Below are 19677 nucleotides of genomic sequence, written 5' to 3'. Positions count from 1 at the left end.
TTTTTCTTAAATGACCAAAATTTCCAATATATAATCATATTATCACATAAAAGAATTAAAATTAGCCGAATCCACGAATACATCTTGCCCTTACATTTTATATCTTACGAACGAATTTTAGCCTCCTCATTCTGTTAACCTGATCGGAATCGCCATCAGTGTTTTCGCCTGTTATTCCTTTGAAGGAAAGTAGATCATAAAAGCAATTAGAACTCCAAAACCTTTTGTGAATTCACATAGGCCTAGATGTAGAGGATGAATAGGAGAAGGAATGTCATGTGAATGGGGAGGATGTTTGATGAGGAGGCCATCTGCCCAGCCTCTCCATTATTGTCTCCGCGAATAGGTTGAACAGTAGCTATGTTATTTGACCTCCTCAACCTGCATGGTGACAGAATGTACAAAAATAAATAAATAAGTTAAAATACCATTAAAAAAAATCCCAATTTAAAACAATCTCCATTTGAAATTCTTCCCTCATTAGCTGTATAATTAACCACAATTATCTAAAACAACTAAATCACTATCATAATCATCAGGGTGTTATAATTATAATTGCAATGATAGATAGTAATACTCATTACATGGCCCCTGGGCATGGATTACACGTACAAATCAGGAAATTTTCCAAATATTTTAAAAGGTTATCTTAAAAAAAAAAAAAAAAAAAAAAAACTGATCACTGGCTGTTGCATGAGTGCGGCCACACAGATTTTGTGTTATTCATTTAATTCATCTGAGGTGGCTTCATTCTCATGCAACAGCCGGCCCGCGAAATGCCTACTGCGATTGTCCCTAGCAAATCCCTAATGATATTAATGATAATAAGAATAAATAATGGGAAATGTTATCAGCACTACTGTATTTTGATGAGGGCACTCCTCACTTTATTAGAAGTACGGTATGACCAGCACCATAGGATGATCCAAACCGTCCATTAGATGGGCTACAGCCTTTTGCCCCAAAAATCATTTCCATAGGTTGATCCTAACCCTCCAATCCGAATGTTAGAGGGTTGACCCTAACTGTCTATAGATTGGAGGGTTAGGATCAACCTATGGAAATAATTTTTGGGACACAACCTATTCAGGCTGTGGCCCATCTAATGGACGGTTTGGATCATCCTATGGTGCGGGCCATACCATACTTTTAATAAAGTGAGGAGTGCCCTCATCAAAATACAGTAGTGCTGATAACATTTCCCATAATAATTTAGGCGATGATATTTTCACCCCCTCTGCAGTACGCATTCGCCTCCTTGTAACGTAAATTCATAATCGTCTGTGTTATAACAATAATAATAGCATTACTAATAATTGTTGGAAGGGGGAGAATTTTGGTGCATCAGATTACTTGGTTTGGATAATCAAAAGTGTCCTACTCATAGTTTTTCATTATAAGTGCTCTGATTACTCTGTTGTTGTTGTTAGTATTATTATTTATAATTATGAATCTTGTTCATTAAGTCTTTGAGGTATTGAGCCTCTAGCTCAATGGTCAAGGCTTTGTTCTTCAACCTGAAGGTCGGAGGTTCAATCCATCTTACCAACCAAAAAACAAGTCTTTAATTGAGATTGAGAAAATATGGGCATGTTTGTCACTGTTGAAGTAAGGTACTTTGTTGCCTTCCAAAAGAACAATGGTCCATCAGTTCTGTAGACCATGAGGAATGATAGATGCAAGGGCCGGAGAAGGGCCCTTGAATAGATCCTCATTATCAAGTGTAACTGAATTCAATTCTGAACCGACTTTAAAAATGACGTGGATCTATTCAAGGGCCCTTCTCACTCCCTTGCATAAAGAGTGCCCTTGCATCTATCATTCCTCATCATCATGTACCATATGAAAGAGTTTTGGAGTGGGTGTTGGAAGCACTAACCCAGTGATGGTGGGACAGAAAGTGATGGCATAGTCAAAGGCCTTGCAAGTGAAAGTGCTTGACCCATCATCAAAGGCATAGCTATAGGCCTTTGGGCAAGCTCTCTTGAAGATGTTTGAGTAGGAAGAAGGCCCACATGTGGTGGGACTTGCAAATTCCCCACTACAACAATACTCGTCACGCCCAAATGCCACACATGCACTCTTGCATCCAACCACACCTGTGGCTTCACCACCCTCCACCACTTGGAGTTCTTTTGGGCAACCTGAAAAAAAATTTAAAATTTTATGTTATCAAATAATTAGGGTTTGCTAACTATGGTTATTGTAAATAAGATAGGATTGAGATGGAGCGTCCGATCTTATGATTGCATTATATTTTTATTAGAGATTCACACTGGTAAATGGATCGTACACATGATAGATGTTTTGGTTGTGATTGTGACCGTTGATTTGATGGTTCATCATTGGGCGACCGAGTGGGTCCAAGATCGTTGCTGATTGGAGAATCAATGCCTTGCAGACATCTTAGGAAAATGTCATCTTCATAACCCTTGATCAATGATCTATATCATCCGATGAAGGTGAGACCATCGCTTTAAATATTGCAATGTGCCCTTGGTCGGATGATCTAGACCATTGATTGCATGATCAACGGGTCTTTGGCTTCCCACAACTATGAATCATGAAATCAATGGTCACAATCACATCCAAAGCCATTTCATGGCTCACTTTTGCAAGAGTGGTTTTCGAAAAATTCTGTTGAAAATAACCGCATCTTTGTAATAAGTCTATTTAATTCCACCTAGTTATTGAAAATAACCAACTTATGCATAAAATCTTATATTCAAATAAGTTGTAAGAAGGTATGCTACTTGGTCCAGGCTCAACCTGAAACCGACCGGTTTAATCCAAATTGAGGTCGGGTTGTGCTTGCAGTTCATCAGTGTTACGAACCCGAATTGGTTCGCAACACGATTGATCTTCTTAGAGGGAAGATCGGCCTCTTGATCCACTTCGAGGGAAGGATCAGTCCTCCTTTGTGCACAAGACACAATTTCTCAAACTAGTTTCTCCATTCATTGATTTCCATCACAGCATGTGCTTATATAAAACACTTCAAGATAAACATAGAAAGATCTTATGATAAATATAAAAATAAGTAAATAAAGATTATCCTAATCTAAATTATAATCTATCCAGCTACTAAATAAATAACTAAATAGCTAAATAAATATTATAATCTATCCAGCTACTAAATATATCATATCTAGTAAGATCTGATCTTATTCTCTAAAATAACAAGATAATTTATTCCATTCTAAATGGGATCCATCTAGGCACGTATCAATCAGATTGGGATTTAATTTTGGGTTGGGCTAGGGTTGAGGCCTTGGACAATCCGACCTGACCTGCATCAGGCTCCATCCTTCTAATTTTATTGTGATTTTATCATGATATTCAAAATCTTAGGGTTATATCTTTTGTTTTCACCCTGGACCTACCCGTACCCAACCCATCTCTATTGGGAAAATCGAATTAGATGGGTTGGGTTAGTGTTGACCTTCCTTGACCTGATGTTCGTGTTAGGATTAACGTAATGCTACCTCGGGTTGGAGTAGGGTTGACCTCAACCGGATCCTGCCAGGCCCTTTTGCTTTTTTCTTGATGACATAGTTTATTCCCACTCCAATTTTTAGGGCAGGACTATTCCCTATGGATGCGCTTAATCGCCTGTAAATCACACGCATTGGGTAAGCCCCGGGGGATTCGAACTCACATCCATGGGGAGCATACCCATGACTTTAAGCCAAAGAGCCACACTGGTACGGATTCGTGGCCCGAATTTTATATTATGTAAGCCCATATAGTCTAGTAATTTCAGAAAGTATTGTGCGGCCAACACCGTAGGATGATCCAAACCATCCATTTGATGGGCCAGCCACAACTTAAATAGGTTGTGCCCGAAAAATCATTTCCATAGGATGAGCCTAGTCCTGTGATCACAGAGGAGCTTCATATTATGGAAATCTCTATAGATCACAGGATTAGGATCATCCTATGGAAATGATTTTTTGGGCATAACCTATTTACATTATGACCCATAAAATGGACGGTTTCGTTCATCCAACGGTGTAAGCTGTACCGTACTTTTTGAAAAATACTGGACCACACCGGCTCACACCATATAAACTCTCCATATAATCGAGAAAAAGATTGTTGGATACCGGAGTTGAGATCTGCTGCACAACCAGTGGCATTGCAACCCCCGTAGACCCCACGAGGCACGATGAGAATCGGCAAATTATAGCCGTCCACAACACTAACATCATAGTAATCTTTATCGTCGCCCTTCCCAAGGGTTATCTCAAATAGTGTGGTGGGGGGCGTGGGACCCATCCCATCACACTCCATCTTACCCCCACAATCCCCGGTTCCACAAATCCCCACCCCCCAATCTTCAAATTTGCACCCGGTCCTAGCCCAAATCCTTCCTGACCAACCTGGGGTGACCTGAATTCCGACACTTTGGCCGGAATCAAGACGGAATCCGGTTGTCGGAAGTTGGGGTGTCCCCGCCCCGGCAAGTGTCCCGGGCCATATTGTATAAGGACAATTGTTTGTTACAATGAAGGTGCATGATAGAGAATTAGTGAAAAGGAGAGAACATAGGAAGAAAAATGACCGAAAATTTTTTGAGGGTCTCATAGTTGTGGGAAGAATGGCGATGCCATTCCATTGCTAAATATTGGAAATCTCTTGCTTTGTTGGGTCCCTCAGCTAGAACATGACAACTTTGGGTTTAGTATTTCTCTATTTGGGTGGCCTCTTTGTGAAGAGATACCTTTCTTTGTCCTTTCAAGCAAGAGAATTGCGGAAAGAAATGTAAATCCAGGATTGTTCTATCCAAAAAGGAAAAGTGGGAGAAGAGATAAAATATACTGAAGTTCCTTTCATATATACCTTCTCAACAAAGAGATATCAAATACAGTCCCAGCAGGAGAAAATTATCTGAATCCCCTTAGGCTCGGTTTGGATGCGGGCTCAAGCATTCTTTGGGTAAGTATTCACTATGGAGAGGGGCGGGATGTTAAATGCCTGGTAAAGCAAAGCAAAGTGTAAGTAAAGTTCTTGTTTGGATGCAAAGTTAACTGGTTGAGAGGAGGAGAGGAAGACTGGAAGAGATAGAGAGAGAAAGTTACAGAGAGAGGAGGGAGGATTACCTAAAATTCTCTAAAAATCTCCTCAACAAAAACGATAGTCGTCTTAACAGTTAATAAAAGTCCTAAAATTATAAGTTACTTACATAATTTGCAATGCATTACAAAATATGGGCCGTTAGATCATCGATCTAGATGACCCGGCCATACATGAAAATAAGATGCATTGAGTTGCATTTGATGAATCCTTGTTATATTATGTTTCCTAACCCTTGATAGTTTGCCTGCCAGTGATACATTCCTCCCTTTCTTCCCTAGGTTACCCTCTCTAGTGTATTTATGACTACTCTGTGTACGCTAAAGGGAGTATTTCAGAAGTATTGATCATTTTGTTCTCTTAGGCTTAGTGCTTGTCGCTCTTATTTGTAGAGCCTTGGTTCCCCCTTCTCGTTTGTTCCGAGTTAGGGTTGGTTTGTGATCTTATTGTTCTATCTTTTTCCTTATCTAATAAATCGGTAGGGGTCCCCGTTAAACCCTAGCTTACCCATCAAAAAAAAAAAAAATGTGTACACTAAAGGGGGTGGTCTGGGGAAGAAAATGGAGTGAATATATCATTTCTCAATGCTGAAATTCCTTAACTAATAAAGAAAGGTGGGGTATAAGGTATTGAATGAATGTGTATGATGGTAGTACAAACAACCATAATATACAAACGACCATAATAATAAATAGGTTGGTGGATACGTCCAGAATGTTTTCAGCTTTATGGCTTGGCAATGAAAATAGCCCCTGTCAAAGTTTATTAAAAAAAAAAACTTAAGAGAAGACAAAGCGTGAGTGCGTGACATGAATTTGTGGTAACACAGGAGAGAGGAGAGAGGAGAGAGGAGAGAGGAGAGATGAGGAAAAATACGTGGCTATTCTTCTTGGATTTTCTGGGGCTCTTGTTGGGTATTCTCTTGTTGGGTTTTTTCTCAAGTTGTGCTTGGTGTGCGGTCTTGGGTGAGAGAAGCAAGGAAAGGGTTGCGGGTTTGTGATTAATCTATTGTTTTTCTTATAGGAGAAGATCATATTTCTCGCCCGTGGATTAGGCTTGGCCGAACCACGTAAAATCTTGGTGTTCATCTTGTGGCTTTGTTTATTTTACTTTTCCGTTAAATTGTGCACGATTGGATCGGATTGCCCGGCAGATTTTCCCAACAACAAGAATAACGTTATAAAATCTTCATGTATCCATACAAGTCTTCTTTATTCTTGTAATACATATACTACTTGAATAAAGAAGACTTCTAAAAAAAAACTCAACCATGTGTTAATTTAATTTAGTACTATCTTTTACCCACCGACCTACACTGAGGGGCTCTTCTTGGATCCTCTTATTATTATTTTCCTATTTTTCACATATACGGTTGAGGAAACGTTGGGACCCACATGTACGACGTAATCTCGAAGATAAGCCATGAAATTATTGGAGGGTGGGCAGGGGCGGCTTGTCTTTTTGTTAGGAATGATAGGGAGAGGAGGTGAGGTTCTTATATCTCACAGGGAAAATGAAAAAAAAAAAGTGATTTTTTCCAACCAATTTTACATTCTTTGAAGCCTTTCTACTCGTGTGATCCACTCATCCTGAGCACGTACTTCTAGCTTACTTGTGCATATTTCTAAATAGAAATGAGAACAGGAAAAAAAAATTAAATAAAAATGATAATAGCATACCATTGTTTTGATAGTTGCACTTCTTTTTTATTTTATATTTCTCATGTTTGAAAAATCCATCACCAGCAAATAAAAAATTGCTAAATTAATCATGGGTTTTTATGATTGTAAGGCAATTGTTATTATGATTTATGAATGATGTTTATGCTTAAATACTATCATGATCACCCAAGGACCAATAGATAAATTATTATTATTATTATTATTATTATTATATATATATATGAAAAATGCTAGGAAAATGCATATAATATATAAGCCTCCTAAACCTTTTCGGAAAAAAAAATATTTTCTTTTATAAATGGAATAATAGACATTTACAATAAATAACAAATTGTCCCTTGATTAGAATCATGGTTTTAAATTTCAACCGAAATCCGGTGGAGACCGACACCAAAATCACCCAAAACCGAAACGGTCATTTATTTCGGCCGAAATTTTGGTTTTTCCAAAATTTGACCCCAAAAATCTGTTTTTTTTAATATTTTACCTAAATTTCAGTATTTTCGGCCGAAATTGAATATTGAATATGGATTATGTACTAGATTTCGACCGAAATTTCAGGGTCCGAAACTGGTACCGGAACCGAAATTTTAAAACTTGATTAGAATGACCAATCAAACTCCTCTTGGATAATGACATCCTAGGCTTGGACTATACAACCTTTTAACCTTTCTGCCCTTTAATTTTTATGACCTCTTCTCTCTTCCCCCTTTGTTTTTTTGGTCCATAGAGGTGTGATGACTTTATGGACATTGAATTTAGACCATCTTTCGAATGTGACATAGGGCTGCATCTTATATTATTTGTTAGCTTGTTTTGGAAGAGGCGGTGAGATGTCCTATTAATTTGTGCGAGACTGGGTCCCATTTTTATCTTTTCATTATTCAAGGGCGATGATAAATTGGCACCGCCAGTAAGATAATTCGCTCCCCTTTAGACGTCAAAAACCGTAAAAGTCTGCCACATGATTCATGTTAAAGAGGTGCAAATTATCCTATACGGGGTGTGAATTTATCATCGACCATATTCAATTGCTGAGACATATGAGAGTGGTTGTATCCTGCATGATGTCAAGCTTATGAAGGAGAGCTTATTTCTGGTATCTTTACTTCGAGGCTGTTCATTTAAGATTATTACAACCAATTTGTGAGTGCCTAAGAGATTATTGGACTCAAATTTAATCATAATTTTGAGTCCAATAATCGGTTTGACACTCACAATTGATTGTCATAATCTTAAACGAACAGGACCTAAATTCCTGCAAATCTGATTGTAGTGTGGTTGTTTCTTAGCGCCAATTTTATTCTTTGTACAACCACCCGTTTTGGTGCTATTCATCTCTCTTTTATTTAGAGGTTTATTTTTTCTCGTGCACAAGTTATAGTTTTGTCTAGATATTGTTAAGATCATCAAATACGAAAAATAATCTAAGTAAATAATAAATTCTAGCCATCCAATGAAAAAACAAAATAAAAGGGATAGGTGGAAATTGGAAAAAGAGGTAGGGGCAGACCGAAAATAACTCAAGTAGAAACAGTGAGGAAAGACTTGATACCTAGGAACATAACGAAAAACATGATCTTGGATATGATAGAATGGAAGAAAATGATCCACGTAGAAAAACCCAGCTAGAGCCATGATTAGAGCCGGGTAGATTCCTTCTTCATGAAATTTTTCTGAAGGATTCATTTAGCCGACCCTAACTAGTCTGGGACAAAGGCTTTGTTGAGTTGAGTTGAGTTGAGTTGAGGTGGAAATTGGAAAGTACCAGAAAAAATGGGTGGCAATAACATTTCTAAAGATCAATAGCAATAATTTGTAGGGACAACAATATGACAACTAGCTAACTGTAGGCATGTCAAAATCATCCATGCACTACATATAACTAAAGTTACTTTAAATTGAACCCAGTCTCATATATTGAGACTTCCCCTTCATGTGCATTTTCATCCATATATTTAGACTGTCTTTTCGTGAAAGTAAAGTTACTTTGAGGAAAATACAAATAAGTGGGGTGAAACGAGGTCGAATTCGTGAAAATGACTTCATTTGACGCATGAAGAGCTAAAACTTACAATTGAGTTTGTCACTCTGAAGAGTGCTTTTCATTTCCTTTCTTTCATAGAGACCTAAGTCTTGACAGGCCTATTTTATGCAAAGGAATTTGCTAGGGAATTCTGCAGAAAGCTATTTCGCAGCTCACTTTTTAGCAGATTTTGTCTTATTCATTTAATTCATTCGGGGTGGCTGTTCTCTCTTGCAAAAGTGATCCGCAAGATAGCTTTATGTGAAGGTTGCCTAGCAAATCCATTATACAAATTATAGGCAGGATATAAAGAAAATATAGATTTCTTTATGATTTACTAGTGTACGTAATTGTCAAGGAAAAGAGGTTTAATATAACATTAAATTAAAATACAATCTTCAATTTCTGATTTTTGGTAGGTGAGTTACTATAGAGACTAGAGAGAAGACACACACAACATAGGGAATTAAATGATTGGGAGCTAGAAACTAATGTGGAGAGATGAGAGATACCAAATAGAAGCAAAAGGAGAGATAAGAAAGGTTGGTGGAAGTGGGGTTTTCACAAAACCATAAAAAACATAAGAAATCTAGTAAAGGGATTTGGTGGGGGGTGTATGTCCATTTCCAAACCCTAAAGGCAATAGAAAGATGTGCCAACTTTAGCTTTCTTTTGATTACTAGTCTAAACAAAGATGTAAAGACAATAAAAAAATGCCCTCCCTTTTTGTTTGGGCAGGCATGTTGGGATTGAACCCTAGACCAAATGGGTTTGCACAAATATATCCAATAAACATGGCATAAAAGAGCAAGAAATGTATTTGGTGGGTCTCTCTCTCTCTCTAAAAAAATCCTTTTAACATGATCAGTTATTTAACCTAATTTTTATGTGACAAGATATTTCAACCCCCTTTTCATCATTTCACACTCTTTTGTTTGTCTTTTCCTAAAAATAACTACATCTTCACAATTCCACCTCTATGTCTTTGTATTTTCTTTAAAATGATATCATTGGCACTGGCAGCATATAGCAAACCAACATAGGTGAAAATACTGGGAAATACTGGGGAAAAGTTGTGGGAATATCATCTCCCTTTTTCTTTTCATTCATAAAAAATCACAAATCACTAAAAAAAAAAAATTTCAAAACCGACCAGGTAGAAAGTCCCCAATCCGGATCAATGCCACCGATGGATCGAGTGACTAGAATCATCCGATCAAGTTGAAGCGAAAGGAAGTGGGCCGGACTTGGGGTTGTTGGTTTGGTCAATGGTCCGATCACATGCATGAGCCATAAGTGGGCCCAAAAGTGGTTGTTTGGAAAAACCCTAACACAACCATTGTCTTTTTAGTATTTTGCTAAACCGAGGGGCGCTCCCATTCGGTCACCAGATGCATTTATAATGCAAGCAAGTTAAAGAGTATTAAAGGCAAACCAAAAACGTTAAAGGGGGTGAATTTATCCTCAAGCAGTGAATCATTCTTTCAGAAACCGTTTTGGAGGGGGGGGGGATCATTCCCTTTTTGAAGCAGTCAGTAGAAATGTGTAGAGTCAGAATAGGATGCCGATTCCAGTGCCTGATTCCAGCAATCCAAACGCATCCGTGGATAACCTTATCATCAATCTATAGCATGAACAAGGTAGGTCCCACTTAGAACGTCATGTATGGTGTTCGTGTATACAGTAGTCAATGCAAGCATAAGAAATATATAAAAAAAAAAAAACAATTAGTCATCTACAAATGAATAAAAATGTGCATTATAAAACAACGAGAAAATTTTGATAAATGAATTTAAAAATCACGTAAAATATGGATCGAGAAATTTCTCATTTCATTGATTCCAAGGAGCTCTAGAATCACGTAATCCATGACCTCTTTATTCTATCTAAAAGAAGGCAGAATTTCTAACCATAACATTTTTACATATTTACAAATAGAGAAATTATATGATGCCCGACCGTGAAAATCAAGGGCGGAGAGAGAGAGAACCTCTCTCCCTTGATTTTTAATCCAAGGGAAAGCCCAGTTTTTTACTTTTCCTTAGTTCAAAAACCAAGGCAGTAGGTTTTGTCTCCTTCCGCCCTTTACATTTTCACGGTCGGGCATCATACAACTTCTCTTACAAATAACTCTCTTTACCATGCTATGTTCCATATAAGACATCATGACTTATGAAATTATTTATCAGTAATTTTTCTTAATTAAATGGGTTCTGCTAAAAGAATTTATAAATATCTTTGTATGAAAATAGTATACTTATCATGTGTATTATTTTAATAAAACATTTATTAAATACCACTAATCTGATTTATTAAGTACAATGGAGAACCCTCTGAATATAACATCTAGGGGTGTAAACGAGCCGAGCCGAGCTTGGCCAGGCTCGGCTCGTTAAGCTCAAAAGCTCGGCTCAGTCAAGCTCGGCCAGGCTCACGAGCCTTCCCGAGCTCGGGTTATATTATGTTCATACCCCTCATCTTCCCTGGACAACCCTACTAGTGTAATTTGACTACTTGTTTTACACTATGGGAGGTGGTCCTAGTAACAAATGGGGTTCCAAAAATGAAGTGACATATTTTGGCCCCCCTTTTAATGTATAAATTAATATATATTTAAATATATTAAATTCTTAACGAGCCGAGCCTGGCCTAAATTAGGATCGGCTCGTTAAGCTTAACGAGCCTAGTGAGCCGGCTCGACTCGGCTCGTTAAGGATTCGAGCCGAGCTCGAGCGAGCCTCCGAGCCCGAGCCAAAATTGACACTCTTAATAACATCTTCAAATTGAAGTATTAAATGAAATATTTGAATGTTAATTTTATCATTATTTATAAACATACTTGCCTAAGGGTACTTTTGATCTTAATTACATGGGTTTTGTTAGAGACTCATAATTTTAGAATCCCGTTACGAAATTCAATGGTTGTACCGGTAGCTAGCCGATACGCCACATTCAACACTGCTTTGACCTCGTCAAAGCAATGGTTGTAGAGAGGGAGAGAGAGCTGGTCTTCCTTTTGGCCAATTAGCATATCCGAAGAATATTATTGTATAGTCACTGGTAGACTGTGTTTTTATTTATTTTTTATAAGGTTAAGTGCGGGGAATATTTAGTTGCTGAGACCAACCTACTAATTCCTTTCCACAATCTCTTCCTTAATGCTCTTTTATTTATCCTCTGGATGCCAATTTACTAAAATGCCCTCAACTTTTCCATTACAAGGCCAAGTTTCTCTGCCCTTTAACTTCTTATTTACACCTTGACCTGCCAAAATGAAATGTAATTTCCCTTTACAAGGTGTGATTCGAGTAGAGGATTTAAAGAGTTCCCCTCAGCCTTGGTAAAATGACTAAAATAACCTCACAAAGAAAATCTAGTTTACTCCTACTTCCTCTTCTAATTTCTATTTTACGTTCTATGAAATGATGAGATTACCTTGATGCTTGATTACAATTGTTAAGTGCTTAAAGCATAGCCACTGCAATTGCTAACTATGATTAGATGACAATAAATTAATGTAGATTATGATCTTAGCATTGGGGGCATTTTGGTCATTTCAATGAGGGTAATTTTGTACTTTCACCATTCTTGTTCCAACTTCCAACCCAATAGAAAATAATCTTAAAAACAAGAAGAAGATAAGGTAAGAAATCACATCCGAGTCATTACAAAGTATTAAAAAACAATTAAGCATTCATTAAAACAATTACTTTATTTGCCATTTTTAAAACGTTTTGTCAAAACATTTTTGGGGTACGGCCGTATGATTATGAAGGTTAGGTCCATGTACAGATAAGACAGCTCATCTCCTCTACAAGTCAATAAGAGCTGCTCTTGTATTGTCTCAAGAAACAAAATGCCCATTTTCTTCTCCACCTTTCCTTTTTATTCATCTCTCTTCCATTTTCTCCCTCACTCTTTCTCAGAAGAAACAAGGTAGAACCCATTTGTACTCCATTTTTTCTTTTTTTCTTCTTTGGCTAAATGTCTTCCTATATTTTGAACAGATTTATCTCCAAACCCACTTTTTTTCCTCTCTTTTTGTCCCCTCATTAAGCCCATTTCTCCTCATCTGTTATTGCAAATTTACCCACTTTTTCCCCCTGTTTGTGACCCCTCATTAAGCCCATTTTTCCTCCTCTGTTTTTGCAATTTTATCTCTTTTCTCCATAAATTCCTCCAAACTTTCTCCATAAAGTCCCTTTCCCTCTCCTCTAAATTGATTTAAACCATCTGGGTCTGCAAAAAATCTCAAGATAAGCATGTCTGTTTCTCAAGAATCATCTTTTGATTCTCGTTTTTCCCATTTAAGAGGGGTTCAATGGCGTATAAATCTTGGCATATTGCCATCTTCTTCATCTTCTTCTATCGAAGATATTCGCCGTGTGGCAGCTGATTATCGGAGGAGGTAAAATTCGATGAAAACCCTTTTTTTTAATGGCCTGAGAACCTTTTGTTTTTTCCATCTGGGTGATTTTTATTGGACACTATTTTGGGGTTTTGAGGCTTGAATTACATAAGGGAAGTACCTTGGTTTGTGGGTTTATCGTTTGATGTATGAAAATAGCGGTTTTCTTAACAAAATCTGTAGATTCTTTTTTTCCCAAGTGGGTGCTTTTGATTTGTGGAGTTCTTATTCAGGTTCCATGCTTGAAAATTTACATTTTTTTAGCCTTAATTGGTAGTGTTTAATATATGCCAAGAGTATTTTTATGTTGTGGGTTACCAAAAGGGGGTTATATTAGATGAATTCGGTTGTTTCCTTATGTTATTTTATTTATTCTATTGGGTACTTTGATTCTGGAGTTCTTTACAGGGTTGGGTTCTTGGAATTACTTGAAAGAACTGTTCTGATTTTAATTTGTATAGTCTGATGCGTGCAATGAAAGTTTTTTTTTTTCTTATTGTGGATTACGGAAGTATGTAGACTGAATTGAAATTCCGGATGCTTCTGAGGCCGAGGTGAGGGCAGTTCATCAAGGGTTAAAATTGTTAGATAGAGGCCTTATGGGTAAAGTGGTGATTGAAGGAGATTCCCTTAATGTCATCGGTTGGCTCAAAGGTTTCCATGCTCACCCTTGCAGATTTGATTGTTTTTTCGATAAAATGCAAGCTTGGGTTGGTGCTTCCTCAGTTGTTTATCTTATCATCATATCCGCCATTCCACTAACGAGGTTTCGGTTGGGCTTGCTAGAGTCGGAGTTTCCTTGCAAGATTTGGCACTCTATAACTCTCTTCGTCCTTGATTGCTGTATTGTTTTCTATTTTTCTTTTTCTTTCTCTCGTGTACTTGTTTTTGTACTGACCATCACTGTCTTTTTTATGAAATGCATCTGGCTAACATTAAAAAAAGGTACTATAAAATTTTTACTCAAGTTGTTTTAAGTGTTTTTCTATGGGTCTTTCATGGTAAAACATGAAGTATTTGGCGGTTATAGAGGCACCTAGTGGTTTAGGTCTTCTTAGGAGTTCTGATGTAAAACTAGGATTAAAATTTTAATTAAGTTGTTTTAAGTGGTTTTCTATGGGTTCTATCATGGTAAAACATGAAGTATTTGGGGGTTATAGAGGCGCCTTTTGGTTTAGGTCTCCTTAGGAATTCTGATGAAAAACTAGGATTAAACCAATAACTATTTTCTGAAAATGAGTTTGAAATAAGTCATGATCGAGGGATTTTAAAGATGGTGAATCGGAGGCCTGCGAAATCCATCTCTCTATTCAAAGTAGTCCATCCGATGGAAGGGATTCCTGGAATAATACATGGAGGGCTGACAATATAAACTGAGGTTCGAGTTTCCTCCAACTAGGATGGTCTCATATTCAATGCTAGAACCTTGAGATGTTACTACAGCTAGGAGGGTTTAAAGATGTTACCCTCCTCCAACTAGGTGGGTTTAAAGATGTTACCATAGTTTCTTCACCTTTGACTAGAGGATTCTTTTTCCTTTTTGTGAGTATTATTGCTGAAATTTTACAGTGACCGTTTGAGTTGAAAAACCATACAAAACATTCACTTATAGTGTGTGATTTCATTTTGCTGGAAAAATTTGTGCTGCATGACTTATCTTCTATCTGACCTAAGTTGGTGTCTTCACAGATATGCTGGCTTGAGAAGAAAGCTTCTAATTGATCCTCCTAAGGATGTAGATAAAGTTCCTGATCTTGTCATTGACAATCCATTATCTCAAAATCCAGGTACATATTAAACTTTTCTTACGTTTTTTGAAGAATTAATTGTAGATTTATTGCTCTCTTAAGAATTTTTATTTCAGATGCCTGTTCAACTCCAAAGCTATACTTTTTACAGATAAAAATCATATCGCCTTCTTATTTATTTAATTCCTTGTACATTGTGTATGCAGATAGCATGTGGGGACGCTTTTTCCGAAATGCTGAGCTGGAAAAGATGCTTGATCAGGATTTATCACGTTTGTATCCAGAACATGGAAGCTACTTTCAGACAGAAGCATGTCAGGCCATGTTAAGAAGGATATTGTTACTATGGTGTCTTAGACATCCCGAATATGGTTACCGACAAGGTAAACATTCCCTTCCTCTGTTTTGAAGATTATAAATAAGAATGGGTGGATCATTCTCTTCATCAAATGCAAGTTTAAAATTATTCATTTAAAAAAAAAATGATGAGAAGAATCATTCTCTTCATCAAACTCAAGTTTAAAATTAGTGGTTTTCAAAATGATGAAAATACTTGGGACTTCTAAATTTTATAAATGCATTCACAATTTGTCTGATGTAAGAAATATTTTTACTTGAGTGGCCATGATACCCAGGTCACTCAGAAATGATCATGACAATTTTGTAAGTCCAAATTAACCAGCCAGTAATGCTCGAGAATTTCTCCGAGGTGAGAAAAAAGGAAATCAAGTATTCATCCATAGTGATTTTTTTTTCTTGTGTGCCAGTTTGAGGCATTCCAAGCTTAGAATTATTTTGTATTTCTATTTGAATTTTCATCATATTCAAACCCTTGCTAGGCACTCCAACCATAATGAGTGAGAAGAGTTCTTTTCTCAGAGCAGTCTTTTCTTATGATATGCAATGCCAATGACATCCTGTTTTCTCTCAGGGATGCATGAAATTGTGGCTCCTTTGTTATATGTTCTTCATGTCGACGTGCAACATCTTTCTCAAGTTCGGGAGCTCTATGAAGATCAATTTTGTGACAAGTTCGATGGTATTTCTTCCCTAGAAAGTAATCTGGCTTGTAACTACAACCTTACAAAGACCAGCTCGCCAGTTTCATCAAAGTGGGGATTGGGGGACGATGGCACCAACAATTTTCAGGGGGTTGTGGCCAAAGTCAGCAGTCTGGACGAACTCGAGCCCGACATAGGGACCATTGTGTTGCTAAGTGATGCCTATGGAGCCGAAGGCGAATTGGGAATTCTCCTTTCCGAGAAATTTATGGAACACGATGCATATTGTATGTTCGACGCTTTAATGAGTGGGGCCGGCGGTGCGGTGGCTATGGCAGACTATTTCTCTCCCTCACCTGCCCTCAGGTCCCTAACAGGCTTACCTCCAGTTATTGAAGCATCCTCTGCATTGTACCATTTGCTTTCTATTGTTGATTCATCTCTTCATTGTCACCTCATTGAGCTCGGGGTCGAACCTCAATACTTTGCACTCCGCTGGTTGCGGGTTTTATTTGGACGAGAATTCTTACTAGAGGATCTGTTGATCATTTGGGATGAAATATTTGCATCACCCAATGGGAGATCATTTTCGGGTCCCACTGAGGATGATATGCAGTCTAACTTTAGGATCCTAAGTTCCCCTCGTGGGGCCTTCATTGCGGCAATTGCGGTCTCCATGCTTCTTCATTTAAGATCCTCACTGCTTGCCACTGAAAATGCAACCACTTGCCTCCAGAGGTTACTGAATTTCCCGGAGAATATAAATGTGAAGAGGTTTATAGAGAAGGCTAAGGTGTTGCAGGCTCTCGCACTTGACACGAGTGTCTCTGTGTCTCCGTCCCACGGTGACTTGGCCCGAACCAAATCAGCGTCTGTTAGAGGTTATAATGTTCCATCTGTTCCGGTTTCTCCTAGGACGCCTCTAAATTTGTTACCAGAGAGTTATTGGGAAGAGAAATGGAGAGTGTTGCACAAGGCAGAAGAACAGCAAGCAAGTGTGAGCGGTCCGATTTCATCTAAAACAAAGGGGTCATTAGTTAAAGAGAGGTTTAGCTTGTCTAGAACAGAATCAGACCCTTCACCAACGAAAATTGTGGGTGGAGAAAATAACACGCGATCCTCTGTTAGGCGAAGGCTGCTGGAAGATTTGTCCCATGAGCTTGGCTCCGAGGATGATTTTGATAAGTTAAGCAGTAATGGAGTTTTAAGCTCTAAAGATCCTCTCTCCATGGTTTTTGAACAAAATGGTATCGAGAAGAACTATACTTGCGGGACTGAAGAGACATGTTTGAGTGGACATACGGCCAGCGAAGATAACTCCTCGGTTTTCTCCTCATCTCCAATTCCTTATAGCGGAGATCATGACCATGAGAATGACTCCGAGAAGAGCAGTGTCGTCTCACATTTGTCCATTGATGACAATGATGACGAAACTAATAACACGGAGGAGCCATGCAGTGTCATGTCTGAGGATCCACCACTTCCAGAGTCTGAACCCATGGAGGCTACCACAGTTAAACTTGGATCCAACACCGATGTGGCGGCAAAACAGGCAACTGCATTGAAGGAGCGAAAACTTCTGTCTGGTAAATTTCAATGGTTTTGGAAGTTTGGTAGAAACAATAGTGAAGGGGCCTCTGATAAGGAAAGTAGTACAGAAGCACAGAGAAAAGCAAATGTAACAAGTAATCCGAGTACCATATCATCCTCATCAACTGCAGAAGAGTGCAGTAATTCGTTGGGATTTAGCAGTGTTGCTGACACGCCGGACAAGAAAGTGATGGGTACTTTGAAGAATCTAGGACATTCTATGCTCGAAAATATCCAGGTAACTCATGTTATGTGATAATTCATGCTCAGATTTCTTTTTGCAGTAATATAACTTGTGTTCCCTTACCAACTGAATCAAAGTTTAAAAAGAATAAGCATTTTCTAACCTACAAAAAAAAAAGGATGAGCATCTTTCTACTACACATTTCAAGTCTGTTCTGTTACTTAATTCATGCGGAAATTTCTATTTACAGTCCTATAATTTGATTTCTGTTACCAACTGAATTAGAGTTTGAAAAGAATGTCATTTTTCTACTTGCACATTTCAAGTGGGTTTTGTTATTTCACTTGATACTTGTATTGACTAACTAGCATTGTAAATGCAAATGCAAAAAAAAAATGAAAATGTTACAGCAGTGTAAGCTACTCTGATTCTCTTTTATACTTCTCATCATTTGTGATGAAAAACTGTTACTGATTGTACTAATGATCTGAACTTCCTACACCTTTTTGGCAGGTGATCGAGTCGGTCTTTCAACAAGATCGAGGCCAGGTTGGGTCGTTGGAAAACTTATCTAGAAATATTCTCAGCGGCAAAGGGCAAGTTACAGCCATGGCAGCTCTCAAGGAGCTTCGGAAAATCAGCAACCTTTTATCTGAGATGTGAGTAGATATTTTGTTCTTGTATCTGTATTATACATTTTGTAATTATAATTCTTCAAGCCTAAATAAAATGAGCTTTTGAGTTTTTGCCCCCTTCTTTATTTAATCAATGTCTCTGGACAAAGATTGAGATGTGAAATATCTCATATATGTGTGTGTATATAAAGCATGGGAGTAAAGAGGTATATCCTTTTTCTATTTTTGAATCTCATTTTAGATTCGTTTCAGTTCTCTTATTTGTATCAAAATAAAATTTAAAAATTGGCATCAAAATATCACTTAAAGACATGCAGCTTTCACTTGATGCTAAAGGCCTATTGTATGATGATGTCTAGGAAAAATAGTTCAGATCAATATTCTAATGGCCTAGATTTGATCATGTATAGAAGATTCATTTACCCTTAGTTAAACTTCTTTGTTTGTTGACATATACACCTTCAATATTTGATCTCTTAAAAGTTACACCCTATCTTTTGATAAGGGCACACTACCTACTACCATATACAAGAATTAACTGTGGTGGAGAAGAAGAGTGGAAGAGCAGCAGGTTGGAAAAGAAAGAGAAGAGTTACTTGAGAGAAGATAGCATGCAATCACGGTGTCTCATGCAGAAACTCAATTGAAGTGTTGTTATATATTTTCTCTTAAAAAAGGAGTCACTTGAGAGCCAAGGCTTCCATTTCTGTTTTCAAAGTATTAATATTCAAGATTTCGCCTGAATACTTCTCAAACATAAATTTTCTCATGTGAAATGGCAATAGACAAACATGTAAAAGCTACTCCTGTAATGTGCTAACAAATTCTTCCTGGAGACTCACATGAGGGATCCTTCATTGATTGGATAATCTTACTTATCAAAATACGAATTATTTGTTTAATTAACATTACCATAATCAATCCCTTGGATCTTAGGCATTCAAATCAAAGAAAAACTTGAATTCTAACAACAGAGTTGGATATACCTTACCCCATTGTCGCTTCACAAAACCATCAAATCCAATGGAGTGTCTTTGCTTTCCCGGGCACAAAATTGACTCGGACCTTGGCCCTTCCTTGGATGTGGTTGCACTCCTAGAAGAGATCAAAAGCAATAGAGGAAGAGGGACCAAAGGCCATATTTATATTAGTTATAATTGAAGAAGAAAGGTCCCATTAAGCTCTCCTATCTTATAGTCATTTTTGTTTGGCATCTTGGGCCCCAGAATAGCATATTACTCGGTGCAAAATTGGAGCAGCCCTCGGCATTAAATGTTCAAGCCAACCATGAAAAAAAAAAACCAATACACTAGAGAAGATATATACA

At 37.7% G+C, this 19677-nt stretch overlaps 2 protein-coding genes across 2 annotated transcripts; one reads left to right on the top strand and one right to left on the bottom strand.

Moving 5' to 3' along the window:
- On the bottom strand, nucleotides 1-4598 carry LOC143879802 (pathogenesis-related thaumatin-like protein 3.5). Its single transcript, XM_077382388.1, has 3 exons — nucleotides 4107-4598; nucleotides 1880-2144; nucleotides 1-381 (listed from the first exon to the last, which is right to left on the bottom strand). The coding sequence occupies exons 1-3, from the start codon at nucleotides 4585-4587 to the stop codon at nucleotides 243-245; spliced, it is 885 nt and encodes a 294-aa protein (XP_077238503.1). The 5' UTR covers nucleotides 4588-4598; the 3' UTR covers nucleotides 1-242.
- Nucleotides 4599-12635: 8037 nt separating this feature from the next.
- Nucleotides 12636-18467, top strand: LOC143879799 (Ypt/Rab-GAP domain of gyp1p superfamily protein). Its single transcript, XM_077382386.1, has 5 exons — nucleotides 12636-13192; nucleotides 14882-14979; nucleotides 15147-15323; nucleotides 15872-17769; nucleotides 18229-18467. Exons 1-5 carry the CDS (start codon nucleotides 13047-13049, stop codon nucleotides 18376-18378), a joined length of 2469 nt encoding a protein of 822 aa, XP_077238501.1. The 5' UTR covers nucleotides 12636-13046; the 3' UTR covers nucleotides 18379-18467.
- The last annotated feature ends 1210 nt before the right edge of the window (nucleotides 18468-19677 follow it).

Source organism: Tasmannia lanceolata, unplaced genomic scaffold (assembly GCF_043159265.1).
Source record: "Tasmannia lanceolata isolate RefF3 unplaced genomic scaffold, GAP_Taslan_0.1 ptg000006l, whole genome shotgun sequence".
In the NCBI taxonomy this organism is placed as follows: Eukaryota; Viridiplantae; Streptophyta; class Magnoliopsida; order Canellales; family Winteraceae; genus Tasmannia; species Tasmannia lanceolata.
This window is presented reverse-complemented; position numbering and strand designations above follow the sequence as displayed.